This window comes from Enhydra lutris, unplaced genomic scaffold, assembly GCF_002288905.1.
Source record: "Enhydra lutris kenyoni isolate GAN:26980312 unplaced genomic scaffold, ASM228890v2 scaffoldscaffold57, whole genome shotgun sequence".
Lineage (NCBI taxonomy): Eukaryota > Metazoa > Chordata > Mammalia > Carnivora > Mustelidae > Enhydra > Enhydra lutris.
This window is the reverse complement of record NW_019154141.1, coordinates 12,217,459-12,235,347: the sequence shown is the minus strand read 5'-3', so window position 1 is coordinate 12,235,347 and position 17,889 is coordinate 12,217,459. Positions and strand designations below refer to the sequence as shown.

General features: G+C 58.6%; 1 protein-coding gene across 1 annotated transcript; it reads right to left on the bottom strand.

Annotated features, from left to right (window-relative positions):
• Positions 1 to 890: 890 nt before the first annotated feature.
• LOC111158140 (solute carrier family 4 member 1 (Diego blood group)) lies at positions 891 to 11,032 on the bottom strand. Its single transcript, XM_022520021.1, has 19 exons — positions 11,018 to 11,032; positions 10,806 to 10,896; positions 9,691 to 9,770; positions 8,629 to 8,809; positions 8,387 to 8,522; positions 7,801 to 7,924; positions 7,588 to 7,672; positions 7,256 to 7,437; positions 6,608 to 6,818; positions 6,165 to 6,377; positions 5,838 to 5,986; positions 5,531 to 5,725; positions 4,483 to 4,656; positions 3,937 to 4,026; positions 3,283 to 3,449; positions 2,502 to 2,755; positions 1,689 to 1,858; positions 1,419 to 1,595; positions 891 to 971 (listed from the first exon to the last, which is right to left on the bottom strand). Exons 1-19 carry the CDS (start codon positions 11,030 to 11,032, stop codon positions 891 to 893), a joined length of 2,775 nt encoding a protein of 924 aa, XP_022375729.1.
• Positions 11,033 to 17,889: the final 6,857 nt, after the last annotated feature.

The following is a 17,889-nucleotide window of genomic DNA, read 5'->3' as shown; positions in this document are numbered from 1 at the left end:
GCGGGGGTCCAGGGCCCTCCATAAATGTTTGTGGAATGAATGGATGTGTGAATGAGTGTGAGAATGGGAGGAGGGAGTGAGCCTTTGGAGTCCTGAGTCCCAGACTTGACTGTATCCTTACCGCCATCTTGCCCTCACCAGGACACCTCCCTCTGCCCCAGAGAAGAGGGCCCCCAGGATGGGGCTGGGAACAGAGTAGGAGAGGTGGAGAGTTAGCTGGGGCATCTCTAAGCATGGGAAGGTAGGTGACTGAGGTAGAACACAGGGCTCTGGCCTCAGAGTCAGGAGACCTTGTTTAAATCCCAGCTATAGGACTCAGGAGCTGTGTGACCTTGGGCCAGCCTAGAGAAGAATGATAACTACCATATGCTAGTCCTTTCAGAGCTGACAAGAACCCTTTTCCACATTTGTCTTTGGTCCTCAGTAACCATCCTGTAATGTGGGTATTATTCTAAATATACCCATTTTACAGAAGAAGAAGTAGAGGCCGGAGAAGTCAAGGGACTTGCCCAAGGTCGCACAGCATGCAGGAACCTGAACCCCACCCCCTCTACCTCCCTTGCTACTGCCCCTGCCTGTGCTATGAAGAGGCTGGCTCAGATCTAAGCCCTCCAGCTTAGGAGCCCCACATGACAGCGTGGCAGCAGGAGAGACCTCACAGCAAAATCCCTAGTGTGGACCCTACTGACCATCTCTAGACATAGAAGATGGTTTACCCCTCATGGAAGGGTTTCTAGACACCCCTCCCATCCCCCACCCACAATCCTGGGGCTCCAGTAGCTACCCCAGGAGGGATACGAGGGTCCATGAGATACCCATGAACTTCTGCTTTTCCTGGGAGTGTGGGGAAGTGGGAGGGTGGAGGGAGCTCGGAAGCCCATGTCTTCCCTTCACACGGGCATGGTCACCTCGTTGTACTCATCCCGACCTTCCTCTTCATCAAAGGTCGGCTTGCCATCATCAGCATCCAGCTGGAGGGGAGAGTAGGAAGGACCGAGGGTGAGCTTCCAGGAGCGGCTAGGGCAGAGGAGCCCTCCCCCCAGCACCGAGGACACTTCTAGAGCACGGAGAGGGACTGGCTCTCCCTGGACCGTGGACAAGTCATGTCCTGCCCTCTCAGCCCCTAGCTTTGGTCTGGATGAGTTTTTCCCAAGGGGTGAGGGACCCCTGGGGATGGGGTGCCCCAGCAGGGGAGGGCCTACAGAGGGCATCAGGGCAGCCCCATGGTGACTATCACGTTGTGGGAGAATTCTATGGGAGGAGCCCAGGACAAGGGCTCCAGGGTAGGACAGCTCACGTGGAGCACACCCACTCCCTGCCCCCCCAGTTCTGGGGTCCTGGCCTTCAGCCTCTGCCCTCTATTCACCCTCCCCCACCATCCCAGGTCCGCAGGGTAGGGGTGGGGAGCAGCCACGCACACACTGGAGCTCCAGCTTCCTGAAGATGAGGGGCAGCAGGAGGCGGCGCAGAGGCACCGTGAGGATGAGGACGAAGGGCAAGGCCAGCGAGGTGGCGGGGAAGGTTTTCACCGTCCACAGCCCTGCCAGGCAGATGATCTGGATGACCGTGAACAGGTGCATGCGCCAGGTCTTCACCTGCAGGGGGAGGCGGTGGTTACTGCCTGCCCCGCCCTGGCGCCCAGCAACCCCCACCCCACTCTGGGCTGGGGAGCCACGAGGGCCCTGTACCCGCTTGACGTAGGGCACATCCGGGTGGTACTTGGATGGCTTCAACAGGAGCAAGACGCGGTCGAAGAGCTGGATGCCGCTGAGGGACGTGACCCCCATGTAGAGGAAGATGCCAAACAGCACAGCCAGGGGGATGCGGGACAGGATGGGCCCCATGAGGATGGACACACCTGCCGGGAGAACCATGCACTCCTAGCCCCGGGGGCCCCCAGAGGGCTGACAGCATTGGGGGCTGGAGAATGAAGCCATAGGGACCATATGAAGCCCTTTCTGTGGATTCTCTGAATAGGTAGTACCCAATTTTACAGATGAGGAAACAGAGAGGGGAAGCAATTTGCCTAAGGCCACACAGCTACAAGTGGCAGATCAGGGAGTCAGACTCCTGCCTGTAGGACATCAAAGCCTATTCCTTTGGCCTCAGGGGTTCACAGAGGCCAGAGAAGCCCAACTTTTCTATCACCCCAGCACAGAATGCCTCCATCCCCCGCCACCTACCCACACCCTAACCCTCCCCCAGCTAATACTAACTTCGCCTCCTTTAAGAAACCACCCTTCGACTCCATCAGTAACCGTGGCGCTGCCCACACTGACCCCAGGTGTACTCTCACCTGCTCCAGAACTTAGATAAACCCCAGTGATGTTCTGTCTTCTCTCTCCCACCCCAGATGATGCTCGGAGCCCTGACTTGCCATCAGTCATAGAGCAGCCAAGCTAGAGAGAGGGCTGCAGAAGGCTCTGGATCCTAAGAGGCTGAGGCTGGGGGCTGGAAGCAAGGCCAAAGGGTGGCAGAGACTGTGGCCAGCCCTTACTCACCCACGAGCACAGCGACCAGGAGCCCACTGATCCGCTGCTCCTTGACCTCCTGAATCTGGGCTGCAGCCCCTGGGGCGCTGGCCTTGCCCATGACCGTGAGTGCGTTGGCGTGGGTAACAGAACGAACAGTGGTGGCACTGAGCCAGGGCATCCCAAAGAGGGCAGCCACACCGCCCATGCCTATGACCAGCAGCAGGTCCAGGTGGAAGCCAGAGCCCTTGACCATCTTGCGCTCTGGTTTGCTGATAATCAGCCTGGGGAGTGTGGGAGGTCAGGGGTAAGCACCATTCTCCCCTATCCCCACCCTCTTTGCCCCCTCTCTCCTTCTCCATGCTTGGGTCCCTCTGTACCTTAGTTTATCCTGTTGTGCTCCTCTCCCTTGGAGTTCCTTTCTCCCCTCCCTCCCACCCCCTCTTGATAATCCAGACTCTAAGAGTGGAAGGATCTCAAGTCAGCCCCTAGAACATCCACAGGCAGATTTACGTTGAAGCTGATGAGGCTGATGTGGTAAAGGTCCATTCTGAAGTGTGCCACTTCCTTTTGTAGTTCTCATTTTGTTTTCTTTTTCTTAAAAAGGCCTCCCCAAATGATACCATGTCAGGTCCCACAGAATCTGCCCCTGTCCCTGCCCATCCATCACTCCTTTTCATCAGGGGGTTGGGGGGGGAGGCACTGGGATTGACTAAGACTAGCTCTCAGTCCTTGCTGTCACACCTGCCTGGAGCCTGTCCCTTTCCCTGCCTCAGACCCTCCCAGGCCCAGTCCTGCCCCTGGCTCTTACGTGGTGATCTGGGACTCAAGGAAGATGAGGATGAAGACCAGCAGGGCCGGCAGGGCAGAGGCGAACATCATCCAGGTGGGGAAAGGCTCATACAAGCCCAATGGGTGGATGACCCAGCCCCGGGCTGAGGGGTTGGACACGGAGAGGCCTTCAGGCACGCTGAGTTTCTGTGGGAGGGGGATGCTGGTAAGAACACCAGGCAGGGGAATAGGGGAAAGGAGGAAAGGGGAGCCAGCATCCTGGGCACTTGGGAACTTATACTGAGTACTTGCTTTGTACCCAGTCACTGCTCTAAGGTCTTTATATACATCTTCTCATTCCCCACTTTATAGATGAGGAAACAGGATCAGAGAGGTTGTGTAGTTTGCCTTGCATCACACAGCTCTTTGGTGGCAGACCTGAGATACATACTCAGATCGGCCTGGCTGCAGAACAGATTCTTTCCTATTGTCCTGGGTTAAGGAGTAAAAAGGCAATCTGACCCCGACCTTTGCTTCAACCAGAGGGGTCCTATAGGGCTCTGGGACAAACCTGGGGCTCTCGGGGGAGGCTAGGATGAGTAGAGGGAGTTCTAGCTGGCTTCAGGTTTGGGAAAGTTGTTCTTGGGAGGGGGCATACTGGGAGAATAAGCTGACAATAGGAAGAGAGTATCACCTGGGTGTAAGTGTCCTCAATGAAGAAATCCACAATGACCATGATCAGAATGGAGATGGGGACCCCGAAGTCCCCAATGATCCGTCGCAGCTGAGGGAAGGTGGAAAAATCCAGTCAGTGCTCAGTTGTTTCCCCACCTCCTGCCTCCCTCTTGCCCACACTCCTGCCCCCTCTTCATGCAGGGTCCTTGCTCTTCCCAGGGTATCCACTGACATCTAACACCCTGTCCTGCACCTCAATGTACCGGCCTTCTTTTTCTTTCCCTGGCTCAGCCCCACTGCTGGCCCCACAGCTTCTCCACCCCATCTAAGAACTGTCCCTGGCTCCCCGCTGGGTTCCCAGCCTCAACAGGCTGAGAAAGGGAGATGGGCTTGCCTGAAGAGTGAAAGCCTAAAGAAGTGGGGGCCAGGGGGCCAGGAAGGCTTGGAATAGGGAATGGAAATCTAGGGTAAGAAGGAGAGTTAATGGCATTGAGGAACTTGGAGGAGTGCTTTGGACTGGGCCAGGGCAGCATAGGGAAGAGCGGGGCCGGGGGTGGGTACTGACCACACCAGGGAAGTAGGAGCTGTTCTTGAACTTGCGTAGCATCATGGCGAGAAAGAAGGTGCCAGCCATGAGTACAAGGGAGAGGAGAGCTGTGTTGGGCAGGGGAGCCTGAGGTTTGGGCACCATTGTCACATTGTGGTCATAATGCTTCTGCAGCGGGTGGTCCTGGAAGATCTGGAGCAGAAAACCAAGGCATCCTATTTTCCTCACCCATCTATCCATCATCCATCTATCAATCTGCCCATCATCTATCCATCTATCTGTCCCTCTGCCCATCATCTGTCTATCCATCCATCCATCCTGCATCCATCCATCCATCCACTTCTCTTCTTCCTCAACTGACAGGGTAACAGAGGGACAATGGGATTCTACAGCTTGGTTTTCAGGAGTGAAGACCAGTATCAGCTTGGGTGGGGCAGGTCATGGCGGCAATGAGTGTAGGTGTGCATGGGAGCACGCGGGGTCTCGGAGATATAAAGCTGGTGGGCAGGAAAGAAGTGCCAAGGAGGCTCCTAAAAAGGGCTTCAAAGACTTGGAAACAGAAAGCCCCACCAAACAACAGAATCAGAGGCGGATACGCAGTGTCCATCCTGTCTCCGTAGTCAATGCAGATGTACAGGTTACACAGTCGAAGGTGCGGGAGCTGAGGAGACAGGCTGCTCCAGGCCCCGTGGTTCTTGATGGTGAGCGCCAGCGGGGCTTGGGGAACAGCAGAGCATCTGGGACCCCTGCTGCCCCTCCGTTAACACAGTTTCCCCGGTCCAGGCTCACATACACACTGGCCTGTTAGTCACTCTAGGCAAGGTTACGAGCTGCATAGGCGCACACGGGGCGCCCCCTCAGGCGCAGGCGCTCTGCGGTCACCGCGGGACTACCGGCCCAGAGGCAGCCGGTGTCAACGTGACTGTGGTCACAACCAGGCACGATGAAGGCACAGCAACACACGGGCCACAAGGACACGTGGACAATGACACACATGGCCACATAGTTTGTGCACAGAGTCGCACACGCACACACACACGTGTGTCCACACTGCCACTTCCCCCACCTTGATCAGCTTGACGAAGGTCTCGTAGATGAAGATGAGGGAGATCAGGAAGGAGAAGATCTCTTGGGTGTAGCGGGAGATGAAGCGGACCAGGAAACTGCCCTCGAAGGCCACTATGAGCACCACGAACAGGACAAGCCAGAAGCCGATCCACACGCGGCCCACGATGTACTCCAGGTTGTAGTTCGTGCAGAACTGCAAAGGGGTCGGGAAGGACTGGGTCAGGCAGGTGGGCCCAGGCACCCCGTGGTCAGGCAGGCGGGGGCCAGGCGGCTACAGGGTCTGGGTGGGGCCAGAACAGGGCTACCGAGAAAAAGGCTTCTTCAAACACAAGCAGGGGTCCCGAGAAGCCAACCACAAGCAGGGGTTGAGCCCCAAGCAGGGAGAACAGAATGCCTTGCACGGCCGTGGAGATGAGCAGCTCCGATACCCCCATCAGGTTCTGGGTCTTTTCTCCTGTGGGTAGAAGTTACAGTGTGGTCAAGGTCAAGAGGTTGTTTCTAGGGTCCAGTAGAGCATTTCACAGGCAGGCTGTAGTAGGGGTCCAGATTGTCTGATTGGGTCAAAAGGCAGGGCCAACACAGAGGCCAAAGGGTCAGAGGTGAAGGTTAGAGGATCATGCAGAGGCACTGACCCAGGAGGCCACCGAAGGTGATGGCAGGTGACAAGGCAGCAAAGTAGATGAAGATGACAGCGGCCAGGACCTGGGGGCTGAACGCGTCTGTGATGTCACTCAGGTAGTAGGGGTAGCGGCGCCGGATGTCACGCACCAGGCCCCCAAAAAGCAGGCCTGTCCTCTGCAGAGGGTCATCTGGCCCACCAGGGGCCCCTGGAGCCCCGTACAAATCTGTAGTCAAGGACAGGGCCATGGTCACAGGGGGTCATGGCAGGAGGCGTTGGGGGGAGAGGAATCGTGGGGAGAATCTTCCGATGGGAACGAACAGGTGACCAAGGGGGCAGGGAGGCATGAGGACAGAGAGAGGGGACACCAGGGTATTGGATGGGAAGAGGGGAGGCAGGGGCTTGCAGGGTTGCACTGGGGACCCTGAGGGTCTGTGGGAGCCGCAGGGCAGGTACCTAGGCCCTTGTAGAAGCGGGGCTCGGGCTTGGCGGGGCTTTGAGAGTAGCGTCTCCGCAGCAGCTCCTTCTGCACTGGCACCAGACTGAGCAGTGCCTGCTCAGAGGGAGCCTCGCAGGGAGGCAGCACCAGGCTGCAGTCCAGGAAGCCCTCCAGGTTGCGGACCAGCTCCGCCTTGCTCTGGGCCATGTAGGCATCCACACGGAACACCTGGGGGCCGGAGAGAGGGTCAGGACTTCGGGGACTCGCTAGATGAAAGGACCCAAGAGTCCACATCCGTGGCCTCCAGGAACCAGAACCCTCTCTCCCAGCTCCTTCTTGTCCTGCCCCCCCCCGCTCCCCCTTCCTTTCCCACCACAAAAAGGTTTGGGGGAGCGTGGGGAAAGGAGAATCCACTAAAGCAAATGGGGTAGCTTAGCACAGACCAGCCGGAGCTACAGTGAGCCGAGGCCAGGCCACACCTAACTGGGTGGAACCAGGTCTGGTCGGGCAGGGCTGGGCCAGACCACCTGCCCCTGGCCAGACATGGTAGAAGCAGCAGAGGGGAGACCGACTAGCAAAACTCAAGTGACCCAGGCCCGTCCAGTGAGTGACTTCAGCTGCCCCCCAGTCTCGGGCTCCCCCAGCCCTTCCCAAGCCTGCCTTACCCTCTCGGACATGAGAGTGGCCGCAGCCCGACCAAGTTGGGTATAATCAGTGTTGGGGGCCTCAGGTCCCAGCAACACGAAGAGGAAGCGCACAGGCACCCGGAGCTGCACAGCCTCCAGCTCCGTGGCCACCTCCAGCCGCACGAAGCCCAGCACCGGCCGCTCCAGGAATTCTGCTCTGCCTGCCGGGGAGGGGGCGATGGGAGGTGGTCAGGTCAGGCTGAGGGGGGCGGCGGCTGGGTCCATACTTTGGAAGAGAGAGGCTGGGCAGGGATAGGAAGCATCGCCTCGGGGGTGTGGGGGCATCAGGGGTGCAGACCCTAGCTGCTTACCCACGAGCACCAGGGTGGCCTCTGAATCTGGGGGAATCTTCTCCAGAATTCCAGATGGCGAATGCCCTTCTGTGCTCTCCTGTCCCTGTGGTGTGGAGGGTGGTGAGGGGAGTCCTCTGGCCACATTGATCATCCAGCCCCCTCCTCCCCTAAACACTCTCATTTCTAACCCTGTTCAGGTGGGTCACTTCTTGGCTCTCCCCACAGCCTCACCTGTTGGCAGAAGAGCTGTGTCTCTAAAGAGGGGTGCTGCGGGAGCAGAGGCTCGGAGGGGTCCCCAGAACGCGTCAGAACTGCGGGCTTCACACCACCCAGGGCCTCCAGGTCTCCGGCATGACTGTGGGACACACAGGGGACATGGGCTGAGTAAGCTATTTGGGCTGGGTTGTTAGTAACACCTAGACCGAGATGGAGATCGGTGGTCGGAGGAATTAAGCAATGCTTCCCAGTGACCAGATGAGAGGGACCCTGGGGCAAAAGGACAGTCAACCTCCTTTGAGAGGATATTGTGGATGCAAGCGGCCGGTCTCCATCTGGAATGACCAGGTGGGGCCAGGATGGAGGGAGGGAGGGAGGGGCCGTGAGAGCCTGCCCTCCTGAGGACCAGTAGCCCCCACATCTGAACACAGAGATACGGCCGCCCCTCAAGAAGTCAGAGGTAGGAGCTGTCATGGAAGCAATGGGGGCCCTGGTCTGGTGGGGGAGAGACCCCCTAGGCCGTCAGGGAGAGCTCCAGGCCAGTGGGCCGGGGAGGTAGGCCCTTGGGCTGCAGAGTCTGCGTCCTGGTGGGCAGGGGCACCTGTGTTGGAGCAGCAGGACCCGGAGCAGCTGGTCTCGGGCCTCAGGCCGGATCTGCTCCTCGTAGATAAACCCATCCAGCAGCTGGTTGGCCACTCCTGCCAGGGAGGTCTCCGGCAGATCCAGGAGGACCGTACCTGCAAGGGATGGAGGAGTGAGCCGGACGGCCGGACGGTGGCCCTCCGGCCCGCCACCATGCCGCACGCACATGCAGGTCTCGGGTAGGGGCCCCGAGGGGCTCACCCTTGGCAAAGGCTTTCTGCAGCTCCAGGAGGCTCCAGAAAGTGAGGTAGGACAGGTGCGGGCGGCTCCAGACCCCGTCCTCCCTGAGGTTCTCCTCCAGCCGCACCCAGTGTGCCGCCTCCATCCACCGCAACTCCTGGTTCTTCTCATCCATCACCAGTTCCTGAAGCTCCACGTACGCCTGCGGCCCCACAAACCTGAATCAGTGCCCGGGCCCAGGACAGCACCCTGGGGAGACTGGCAGTCCAGGGCATGGTGGGCGCTCAGCAGGCTCTGAGAGGTGTTTGGAGGAGGCCCAGAGTCCTGAAGCACTCAGGGCAGACCCTGAGCTCAGAATGGATGGGTGGGAGCAACAGCCTGGATGCATTGAGTGAGATAAGAAGCGTGTGTGTGTGTGTGTGTGTGTGTGTGTGTGTGTGTGTGTGTGTGGTGGCGGGGTGGGGGTGGGGGGTATAGCCCTCCACTCCAGCCCTATTCCCCAATTCCCTGACCAAGCCCTTACCCCATTTCAGAGGTATTTGGAGAACCTCTGGACCAAAAGGGTGCTAGAGCAGACCCTTGGGAGGAAAACAAAAAAGGAAGCCTTTGGGGTCATCGGGTGGGTCTCCTGTCTCCGAGACTGTTGAGTGGGCTCAGCATGCCCTTGGGTTTCCTTGGGGCCAGCTGGTCACTCCCAGGGGCCTTGCTGAGGGCAGATGCAGTTTCCTAACCAGCTAGACAGTCTGATGTCCAGCAGGGGCCCAGCGGGCCTGGGCAGAGGGGCACGTATTCAATTCTGTGCTTCCCCAAGGAGCACCTGCCGGCCCAGCCTGGGAGCGCAGACCTTTGGCAGTCACTTTATCTCTGTCCAGGGAGCTCCCTGCTCAGTGGGAGAGGGACCTAAGTCTTCCCCCTGTGCCAGCAGGGGTGCTCTCCTCCCTTCTATTTCCCCGAAATGCTCATGCCTTCTCTGCCTGTGTGTGGGGCTCCCCACTGCTGAAGCTGTGCCCAACCCTCTTCACCTCCCTTCTCCTAGTAGAAGGGTCAGTGTCCCAGCGATCAGGTGATGCCGGGTGTCCTCACCTCGTGGGTGCCTGCGTGCGATGTGGCGTCTGGGTCTGTGGCCGTTTCGTAGTCTGTGGCTGTTGGCTCAGCGTGGTCAGCTGAAAACCGGAGGTGGGTTAGTGTTGCCCCCCCGATAATCCCGCCCTTAGGGTCCTCCTACACTCCCCACAGTGAGCCTCTGAGAGAGTCACGCCTTCCTTACTCCCTCCTGTGGCTGCTGGCTAGGACCCGGTGCCTGCCCCCAACCCCCCCCACTGCTGCTCAAGGGTCTCTGGCGCCCTGTGCCCATTCTTGGCCCAGCCTGGCTCTTTCACGCCCCATCCGAGCCTTGTGGAAGACCCCTGGGAGTCATCTTCAGTGGTGACAGGGAGGGTCACCTCCAAAGTGGAGAGTTCCGAACGGCAATTCCCAGGATTCTCCTAGGATCTCCTTCCTCTCTGCCGCTTTCTGGAACCAGCTTCCCTTCCTTCGTCCCCCGCTGCCTCAGCAATCCCACCAGCCCAGCACTTCTCCCTGTCTCCTAGTGGAGCTCTGGGAGCCTGGGTGGGATCTGCTTTATATTGTCCCCCACTCCACACCCCACTCCCGGCCCTCATTTCCCAGAGGGGCCTCTTATCTTCAATACCAATGACCAGCACTTAAGACCTATTGACAGTAAACAGGTCCCCATCTGGGGCTCCCCAACTGAGACCTTGGCAGGGCCAGGAAGGTTTCCTGTTGTCTCTCTGCCCTGGGGGTCCCTGTGGCCCCTGACTCCTCAGGACCTCTAGACACCCCCAAACAGAATGATGTTCCCAGAACAGGCCTGGTGCCTGGCCTAGAAGTTGGCATGGGATGGACACAGATGGCATGTGGGCTCATGCCCTTGTCCCCGAGGGGCCTGGCTGCCCTGTCCCAAACTGAGGGCCTGGCCATGGGTGACTAGTCCTGCCCCCCCACCCCCCAGTCCCCTCCTGTGATCATTTCAAACAAAACTCTGTTTATCCTTCAATCAGCCAGGATTGTGGGGAGAACTGGCCCTGGGACTGGTGGCAGAGGGGAGGGGGTGTGGAGAAGGGAGAGGACAAGTTCCTTTACTGTCTCTGTTCGGGGCTCAGCAGCTCATCCCAGCAAGAGAAAGAGTTGGGGCTCACCTACTGGCTCCTCCACTTGAACCACAGGGACATCTGGGTCTTCATACTCCTCCTGTTCTAGAACGTCCTCCAGTCCCTCTTCATGATTCTCCTATAGGAAGTGGCCGTCAGGGCTGGGCTGGGAAGGGCTTCTTAAGCCACCATGAAGGTAGGAGTCCGGGGAGTCCCAGAGGCCCCAGATTGGAGCCCGGCAGACACCACGAAAGACTTACCTGCCAGTCCCCCATGGCGTTGTCTTACTTGTCCGCTTATCCACAGCGATCCAAGCCCCCAGCATAACCCACACCGCGGGTCCCTGCAGGGGGGAGCACAGGCTGAGTGAGGCCCAGGCATCCTCCCCCAGAGGAGGCTACATTAGAGTCAAGGGGGACCCCAGGTGTTGAGAGGCAGTGGGGTCAGGGGCAGGAAGCTGGGGGGTAGGACCTAGATTTGTAGGTGTGAGGACAGGTGTCCAGGAGGAGCTGGGAGGACAGGTGTCCAGGAGGAGCTGGGAGAGCTGGGGCAGGAAGAGGTAGCTTGGCCGGCATCAGTCAAAGGCAGTTTGAGAGAATGGGCTGTCCTTCAAACTCAACTCCCTCTTCCATCCACCAGTTATCCTAGCTTCTTTTCCTGTCCATTCCCTAGACTTAGCCAACTCCAGGGGCATCATGACCTGTTCCTTCTTCAAGGAAATTCGTTCCCCTGGGAGTCTTCACAACGTACCCTCTTCTCCCAGAAACAGTTATTTTCTGCTAGGCATGGGGCTGTAGCATCCTTGGGAGCAGCTCACAGGTATTGAATGAAGTGTCACTGTTTCTCTCCTTAGCCCCCTCGTGAGCTCCCTTTCTCTTGCTCGCCCCCCATCTGTCTCATTGTCCTTACAAGCCCTTTCCTGCCCCAGGGCCTTTGCATACATAGTTGTTACATCCTCAGTGCCCCTCTGCCCCTCATCCCTTCTCATATCTCAGCTCTTCAGATTCCCTTCCCACCACCCTATCATTCACTAGCCCACTCTGTCATTTTCTGGTTTCTTGAGTCATTTGTGTATCTGTTGTTCGAGGATGCTGCTAGAAGGGATGCCACCTGAGTGCTAAGATCCGTGTCTCGGTCCCCACTGAATCCCTTACTCCTAGCAGAATGGGTGCCGCAGAGTAGGTGCTCAGTAAGTACATGCTGGGTGAAGGGAAGTGTGGCTGTCCCTTGCAGGCTTGGGTCTCTGGGACTGAGGAGTCAGCATGACTGGGACCCAGCCAAGAGGAGACCAGATCCTGTGTCTCAGGTTTGCTCAGTGTGCCTCTGGCATAGAGGAAGGTATGCTCACCCCCAGGAAGGTGAAGCCCAGCCTGAGGGGAGCACAGAAGTTCCCTGGGAACTGGATGTGAAGGGGTTCTCTTTCACTCTCACCCAGCAACAGGGATTGGGGTCGGGTGACGAACATGCTCGCCCTGTGCCCACATGGCACTGAGCAGTGGGAGCTGAGATGAACAAGACACTGTCCCTTCTCGCAAGAGACCCCCACCCGGACTGGGGAGGCAGCTGGGAAGGCAGGAGAGGCCAAGGGCTTCGGGAGACAATACGTGCCTCAGACCAATGAGAAATGAGCCGAAGGAGTTGGGTGCCAAGGACCATGTGGCAGGTTGAAAGGTAGGTCGGACTGCTGGGGTTGCGGGTTGGGTGTCTCTGAGGGGGGGACCCCGGGGCTGGGCAGAGAAGCTCTGGTGGGATCTGAAGGGCTGGCAGGTAGGGAAGTGCGGCCCAGGAGCGGGCAGAGGGAGGCGCGTGCCAGGCAGGGCTGGCTGCTGTGTGAGGGAACAGGGCGGGGAGGACATACAGAGAATGGTCCAGAGACATTTCTTTCCAAGGGCTGGGGGGTGGGTGTTGCCTTCCCAAGAGATAGAGAGAAGGAGAGGGCATGGCAGAGCCCCACCGAACTGACAAGGGCAGGGGTTCCTGTCTTGGTAGGGAAAGTGATGACCAGGGGACAGTCCCAAGGACCGAGGACAGGGCCGTCCTGCATGGGCCTTTGCCCATGAAGACTCTAGTCAGGCACCCTTCTCTCTCCCTCTTTTGCCTCCCTCTTTCCTCTTCTCCCACTTCTATTTTCTTTCTTCCTTCTCTGGCCTTGCCCTCTGCTCTGCCAGGGCCTCAAATCCTGAGCAGTCTCAAGCCTTAGGTGCTAAAGGGCTGGGCTGGGACTCTCCATTTCCTATCTGAGAGGTGGACTGGGCAGAGGGGCCTTCCAGCCGGAGAACGCTGTCTGGTTGAATAGCCTCTGATGGCCCCCAGCCTCTCTCTAGGCTTCAGTCATCCCGTCTGTACAATGGGAGGGCCTTCCTGCCAGGGTTCTGAGACCTCAGTGAGAGACAGAAGAAGGGAGACTGGAGGTGCCTGGAGCTCAGCTGGGGCCGTAAAGGGTGCCCCCGTGACCCAGATTGCAGCCCCCACCGGGCCCAGTGCCCCACCGCCCAGCTGCAGGCCGTGCTCTGGCACTGATAAAAGCTTGGAACAGGATGGCTGCCCCTCGTCTGGAAGCACATCAAACACCTGGCCATCCAGCCAGCCAGGGTAGGCCAGATAAGGGTGAGCAGGGCATCTGGAGCCCTGGAGGTGGAGCACAGCTGGCAGAGGCGTGGCAGGGGGGCTACCAGATGATGGGGAGGGCTCCCTGGTGGCAGAGCACTGCCTTTGAGTGATCACCGCCCCCACCACACAGAGCCATCCTGCCTTATCTCTTAGAACCCTCGAGGCACTGTGCGAAATGGGTAATGTCACTAGCCCCGTTTCACAGATGAGAAAGCTGAGGTTCAGAGAGGTTAACTTGGCAGGTAGGTATCAGAGGCAGGACGAAAGAGGCCAGCCTGCCTGACTCCCACTACCTCTCTCGCCATGGCGCTGATTTGCCTCCCAGAAGAGAAGACAGCTCTAAGATGGTCGAGTGCTGGTGGGTTGAAAGCATGGGCTCTCCAGTCGGCCTGCCTGGGTTCGGATCCCAGAGCTGTGACTTACTGTGTGACCGTGGGCAAGTGACTCAACCTCCCTGTGTCTCAGTTTTCTCATCTGCAAAGTGGGGTAACAGGAATAAACCCTACCTTATGGGGCTGTTGTAGCACTAAGTTGGTCTATGTAGAGGCCTTAGAACACTGACTGACACAGAAGGAGCTCCGGGTCATGTTGGTCATCATTATCACTGTGACTGGGGACCAAGGTCAGACTTGCTATCTTCCTCTCTCTCTGATCTTGTTGCTTTGTTCCCATGGAATTAGCCTAAGTGCTTTGAAATCCTTTTGTGATGGGAGACTCCTTCTTTCTCTTCAAACACCCCCTAGGCTGGGGACAGAGCCGGGTCTGCCCGGTTGAGTCCCTGAAAGTGTCCCAAATGGGAAAGAGGGTCAGTGAACAACTGTCCTCACAGAGAGGGTTTAGGATGCCCTGTGGGTCCCCATGCATGGCTGAGGGCAAGACCTGGGTCTGTGGGATCCAAGGGGCTCATAAATAGGAGCCTGACCGAGACCCATACCTGGAGGGGGATTCGACTTGCCCCCTCCAACACCAGCCACACAGACCTCTGCCGCCACGTGCTCGTGTCTTTCTCCCAACACTGCACCCCCGCGCTCCCCAGCTGGAGGTGCCAACAGGCCTGTGCCCTTAGGGGTAACAACACACATCCTACCGTTCTCATCCCACCCACCAGCACCCCCTTGGAGGTCGGGCGCCTTAGTCCCCCGGGCACGGATTCAGGCTGGGCACTGCAGAAACCCTCAAGACAGGTGCAGCAAGACCACCCCCCCCCAGCCCTGCTCACCTGCTCACGAGCCTCAGAGTCCCTCGGCGAGCTCCCGCAGCTACGGGTGTCCTCTACCACCAGCTGAGCTCACACCCGCTCTGACAGCACCCGAGTCCTGGCTCCCAAACCCCGGGGGCAGCTCCCAAACCCCTGACTCATGCCCCCGCCTCCTAATCTGCCCGCCCCACGGTCCCGAGGAGCCCCTTCCCACCCCCCCGCCCTGCTCCTTCTGGGTGCCCAGTAAACAGACTTATCTCTCACACACATCTGGACAGCTGTGCCTCTGGCCCACCCCACCCCAGTCGGCCAGCCCCCAAGGTCTCCTGCTGCCCTCCTGGCTCCCAGGGATTCTCCCGGGTCTTCCTTTGCCGACTAAGGTGTGATGGCTGGGTTCTCGAGCTCTCAGCCTCCCAGCAGGTCTGCTCCAGCTCCTGGGGGTTCCCATCCTGCCTCTGTCCGTCCTCACTCTGGCCATGCTCCTCTGCTCTGGCCCCGAGAGACACAGGTGCCTTCTCTCTTCTCTCTCGGTGTCTTCCCCGAACTCACTCTTGCTCTACACCTCATCCACGGGACCTACTCAATGCATACAGGCTCCGGGTGGCCCCGTCCCCTTCTTGCCCCAGACTAGGGCTCCCTAGCCACCTTCTCCCCAAGACCCTGGATGGCTCCAAAGAGCCGGTCCCAGGGTGCTAAGACGCTGCCATTCAGTCAACCTGAAACAATGTCAGGTCAACAAAAACAACCTTCCCCACACAGAGCTCAGAGCTCACAAAGCAGCAATGTTTGGGCACACTGGCTTCTCTGTCGGCAGCCCGGCCCAGGCCCCCAGGCCAGAGCAGCCCGCATTCTCGGCCCCCGCCGTGCCCCTGCCCACACCCCCCAGCAGGGCAGCTTCTGCTCCTGCGGGTGCCAGGCCAGTCACCTGTCCCTGGGCTCCGGTTGCTAGAGAAGCAGAGACTGAAAGATGAGTTCAGATGGGCAAGAATGAAGAAAGGCTTGAAAGCAGACAGAGGAGGGGGTTTATGGATACGGCTCCAGGCACCGAGAGGGAAAACCATCCCAGGCCAGCATCCAAACCCACTGGCTGTGGGACCCTGGGCAAGTGCCTGCACTCTCTGGGCTTTAGTGTCCTTACTATAAAGTGAGAGCCCCCGGTTCTGTGGCTTCCAGCTTGGGGAAGCCCCATTTCCAACTCAGACAGACAGGGTCAGATCGATGGCATATCCAGCAATTTCCCCACCATTTCCTGGGTCTCGACCACAAATTTACACTGTGCCGAGCCCGACAGAGAGGGAAAGAGGCCGCCGATTCCTCCTGTGTCCAGACACTGGGCTGAGGGCTTCACCTACTCCTTGCTGTGTCCACAGTTCCCACAAAAGGCAACTGGAGGGACAGAGGAGTCCAGTGGCTTCCCAGTGAAGAGAGGAACCGATGGCCTGACACAGGCTCTATGCAGACCCTGGGCCCAGCCCTTCAGACGCGCTACCCCTCTGCACTCTCTGAGCCCCTCTGAGGAAGGCTCGGCTCCTTGTTGTTCTCTGACAGTTGAGGAAGCTGGAGCAGAGAGGTAGGCTACCGGCCCCAGGCCTCTTGGCTGGGGGAACTGGAGCTGGGCCTTAGGCCCACTCCCTGCCTGATGGTAAGCCCTGTGCTCCCTCCTGCTGCCCTTGGCCATCATGCTAGCCTCTAACAGAGGCCCCGGCTGAAGGCAGCTGGGGGATGCCTCCTCCTGCTCCAGGACCGGAGCTCACACTGGGCTGGGAGGATCTGTCTCAAGCCCTGGCCAGCCTGGGTTGCGACAGCGGCGGCAGCAGATGCCAGATGAAGCCCCTGCCCTCACACCGCGACCCAGAGGCCCCGGGCACCTTGCCCTTCCGCTGGGCCCAGGAGTGAGAGGCAGCAGGAGGCAGGAGGCAGCACGGGAGCCCCCCTCCCCGGCTCAGAAAGGACAGGCAGCTGTGGGGTGGTGGTGGGCACATCTGACTTAGGAGGACGCTTGGCCCAGCTGTTGGGCTGTTCTGCAGATACCATCCCCTGACAGCCCACCAGACACCCGAGCAGCAGCAGAGCAGATAGGCTTCTGGTTCTTTCTATTCATTCCACCTGTTCTGGGTCATTCTTACTGCCCTGACTGAATGCTGATGTTTCCCCAAATCTGCCCAACGTCGCATTTTGATTGTTTATGCTTTTCCAGGAAGAAAGGATGGCTCCCATCACTCATTTTAGTCCAACTTGGACTTCACTTCATCTGAAGGCTCCACGAGCCTAGCGCTGGGTGAGGCGTTGGGCAAATAAGAGAGGGGCTGACCTCCCTTTAGCCATGACCCTGGGCCGGACAGAGATGGTCAGAAAGCCTGGCAAGTGGGGGAGTGAAGCAGGGCCCCAGGGTGCCTTGAGTGTGTATCCTGACTCCTTCTTCCCATGGACTCCTTCTTGCCACCTCTTCCTGTCCCCCTACCCCGCTCCCATTTCCTAGCTCTAAGGGAAGAGCCTACCAGGTTCCCCTCCCCCATGTTCACAGGTGTCATTTTCCAAGTCTGTGCCCATGGAAGGTTGGGAGCTAAGGCCAAGTGTCTGCAGGAACAAGAGAAGCTAAGGGTGGATCCCCGGACTGAGTCTGAGGAGCCCCACCCTGAGCAGTGACTTGGTGCCCTCCCTGTACGATGTTATTGCAGACCACACAGGTTGCCCCAGAGGGAGAACTTCTGGGCAGGGAGTTCAGTTCTCCTGAAGGGATGAGACTTTTTCATTTTCTATCATCCCGGGATGTAGTCAGTCCTCAGTGAGAAGTGAGGACTTGACAGTGGGCCTTGGAAAGGAGGTTGCCTTCTCTCTCCTGGCCTGAAGGTGGAGAGGCTGAGATTCCACGTGAGGAAGTGGGGCGGTGGGGGTTCCATGGCAATTCCGTTAGCTTTCCCTTGCAATGGACTTGGCAATGAGGTGTTAGGTGGAGCAGCTTGGGCCAGTAACCACTGAAGGCAGACATGGCTCATAATCTCACAGCTGCTCTTGGGTACACATTTGGTGAGTTTGGTGGCTCCCCGCAAGCCCCCAGCAAAACCTTGCTGGACAGTTCCCCTGTAGGCACAGGAGGGAGGATCTGGGCCCACGATCACGACAAAGAGGGCCATGGTTTGCAGTGGCCGCTAAGGGGAGGGGATGTCCAGATGGCGTGGCATAACCCACTGAAGGGAACCAGGAGGTGGCCAGATGAGAGAGGGTCTGGCCAGGTGACCTGGAGGGGCCCATGGGTATTTCCTGGTTAAGATATGACTTCCTCTGCCCCCATGGAGTGGGGACTCAAACAGTGAAAAAATGCCC

Excerpts from the sequence above, each read along its gene's own strand:
- LOC111158140 (XM_022520021.1), bottom strand. Across the intron at positions 6,819-7,255 it reads CCACTCTCATGTCCGAGAGG|GTGTTCCGTGTGGATGCCTA; the intron begins GTAAGGCAGGCT and ends TCCGGCCCCCAG. Across the intron at positions 4,027-4,482 it reads GCTCCTACTTCCCTGGTGTG|CTGCGACGGATCATTGGGGA; the intron begins GTCAGTACCCAC and ends ACCTTCCCTCAG.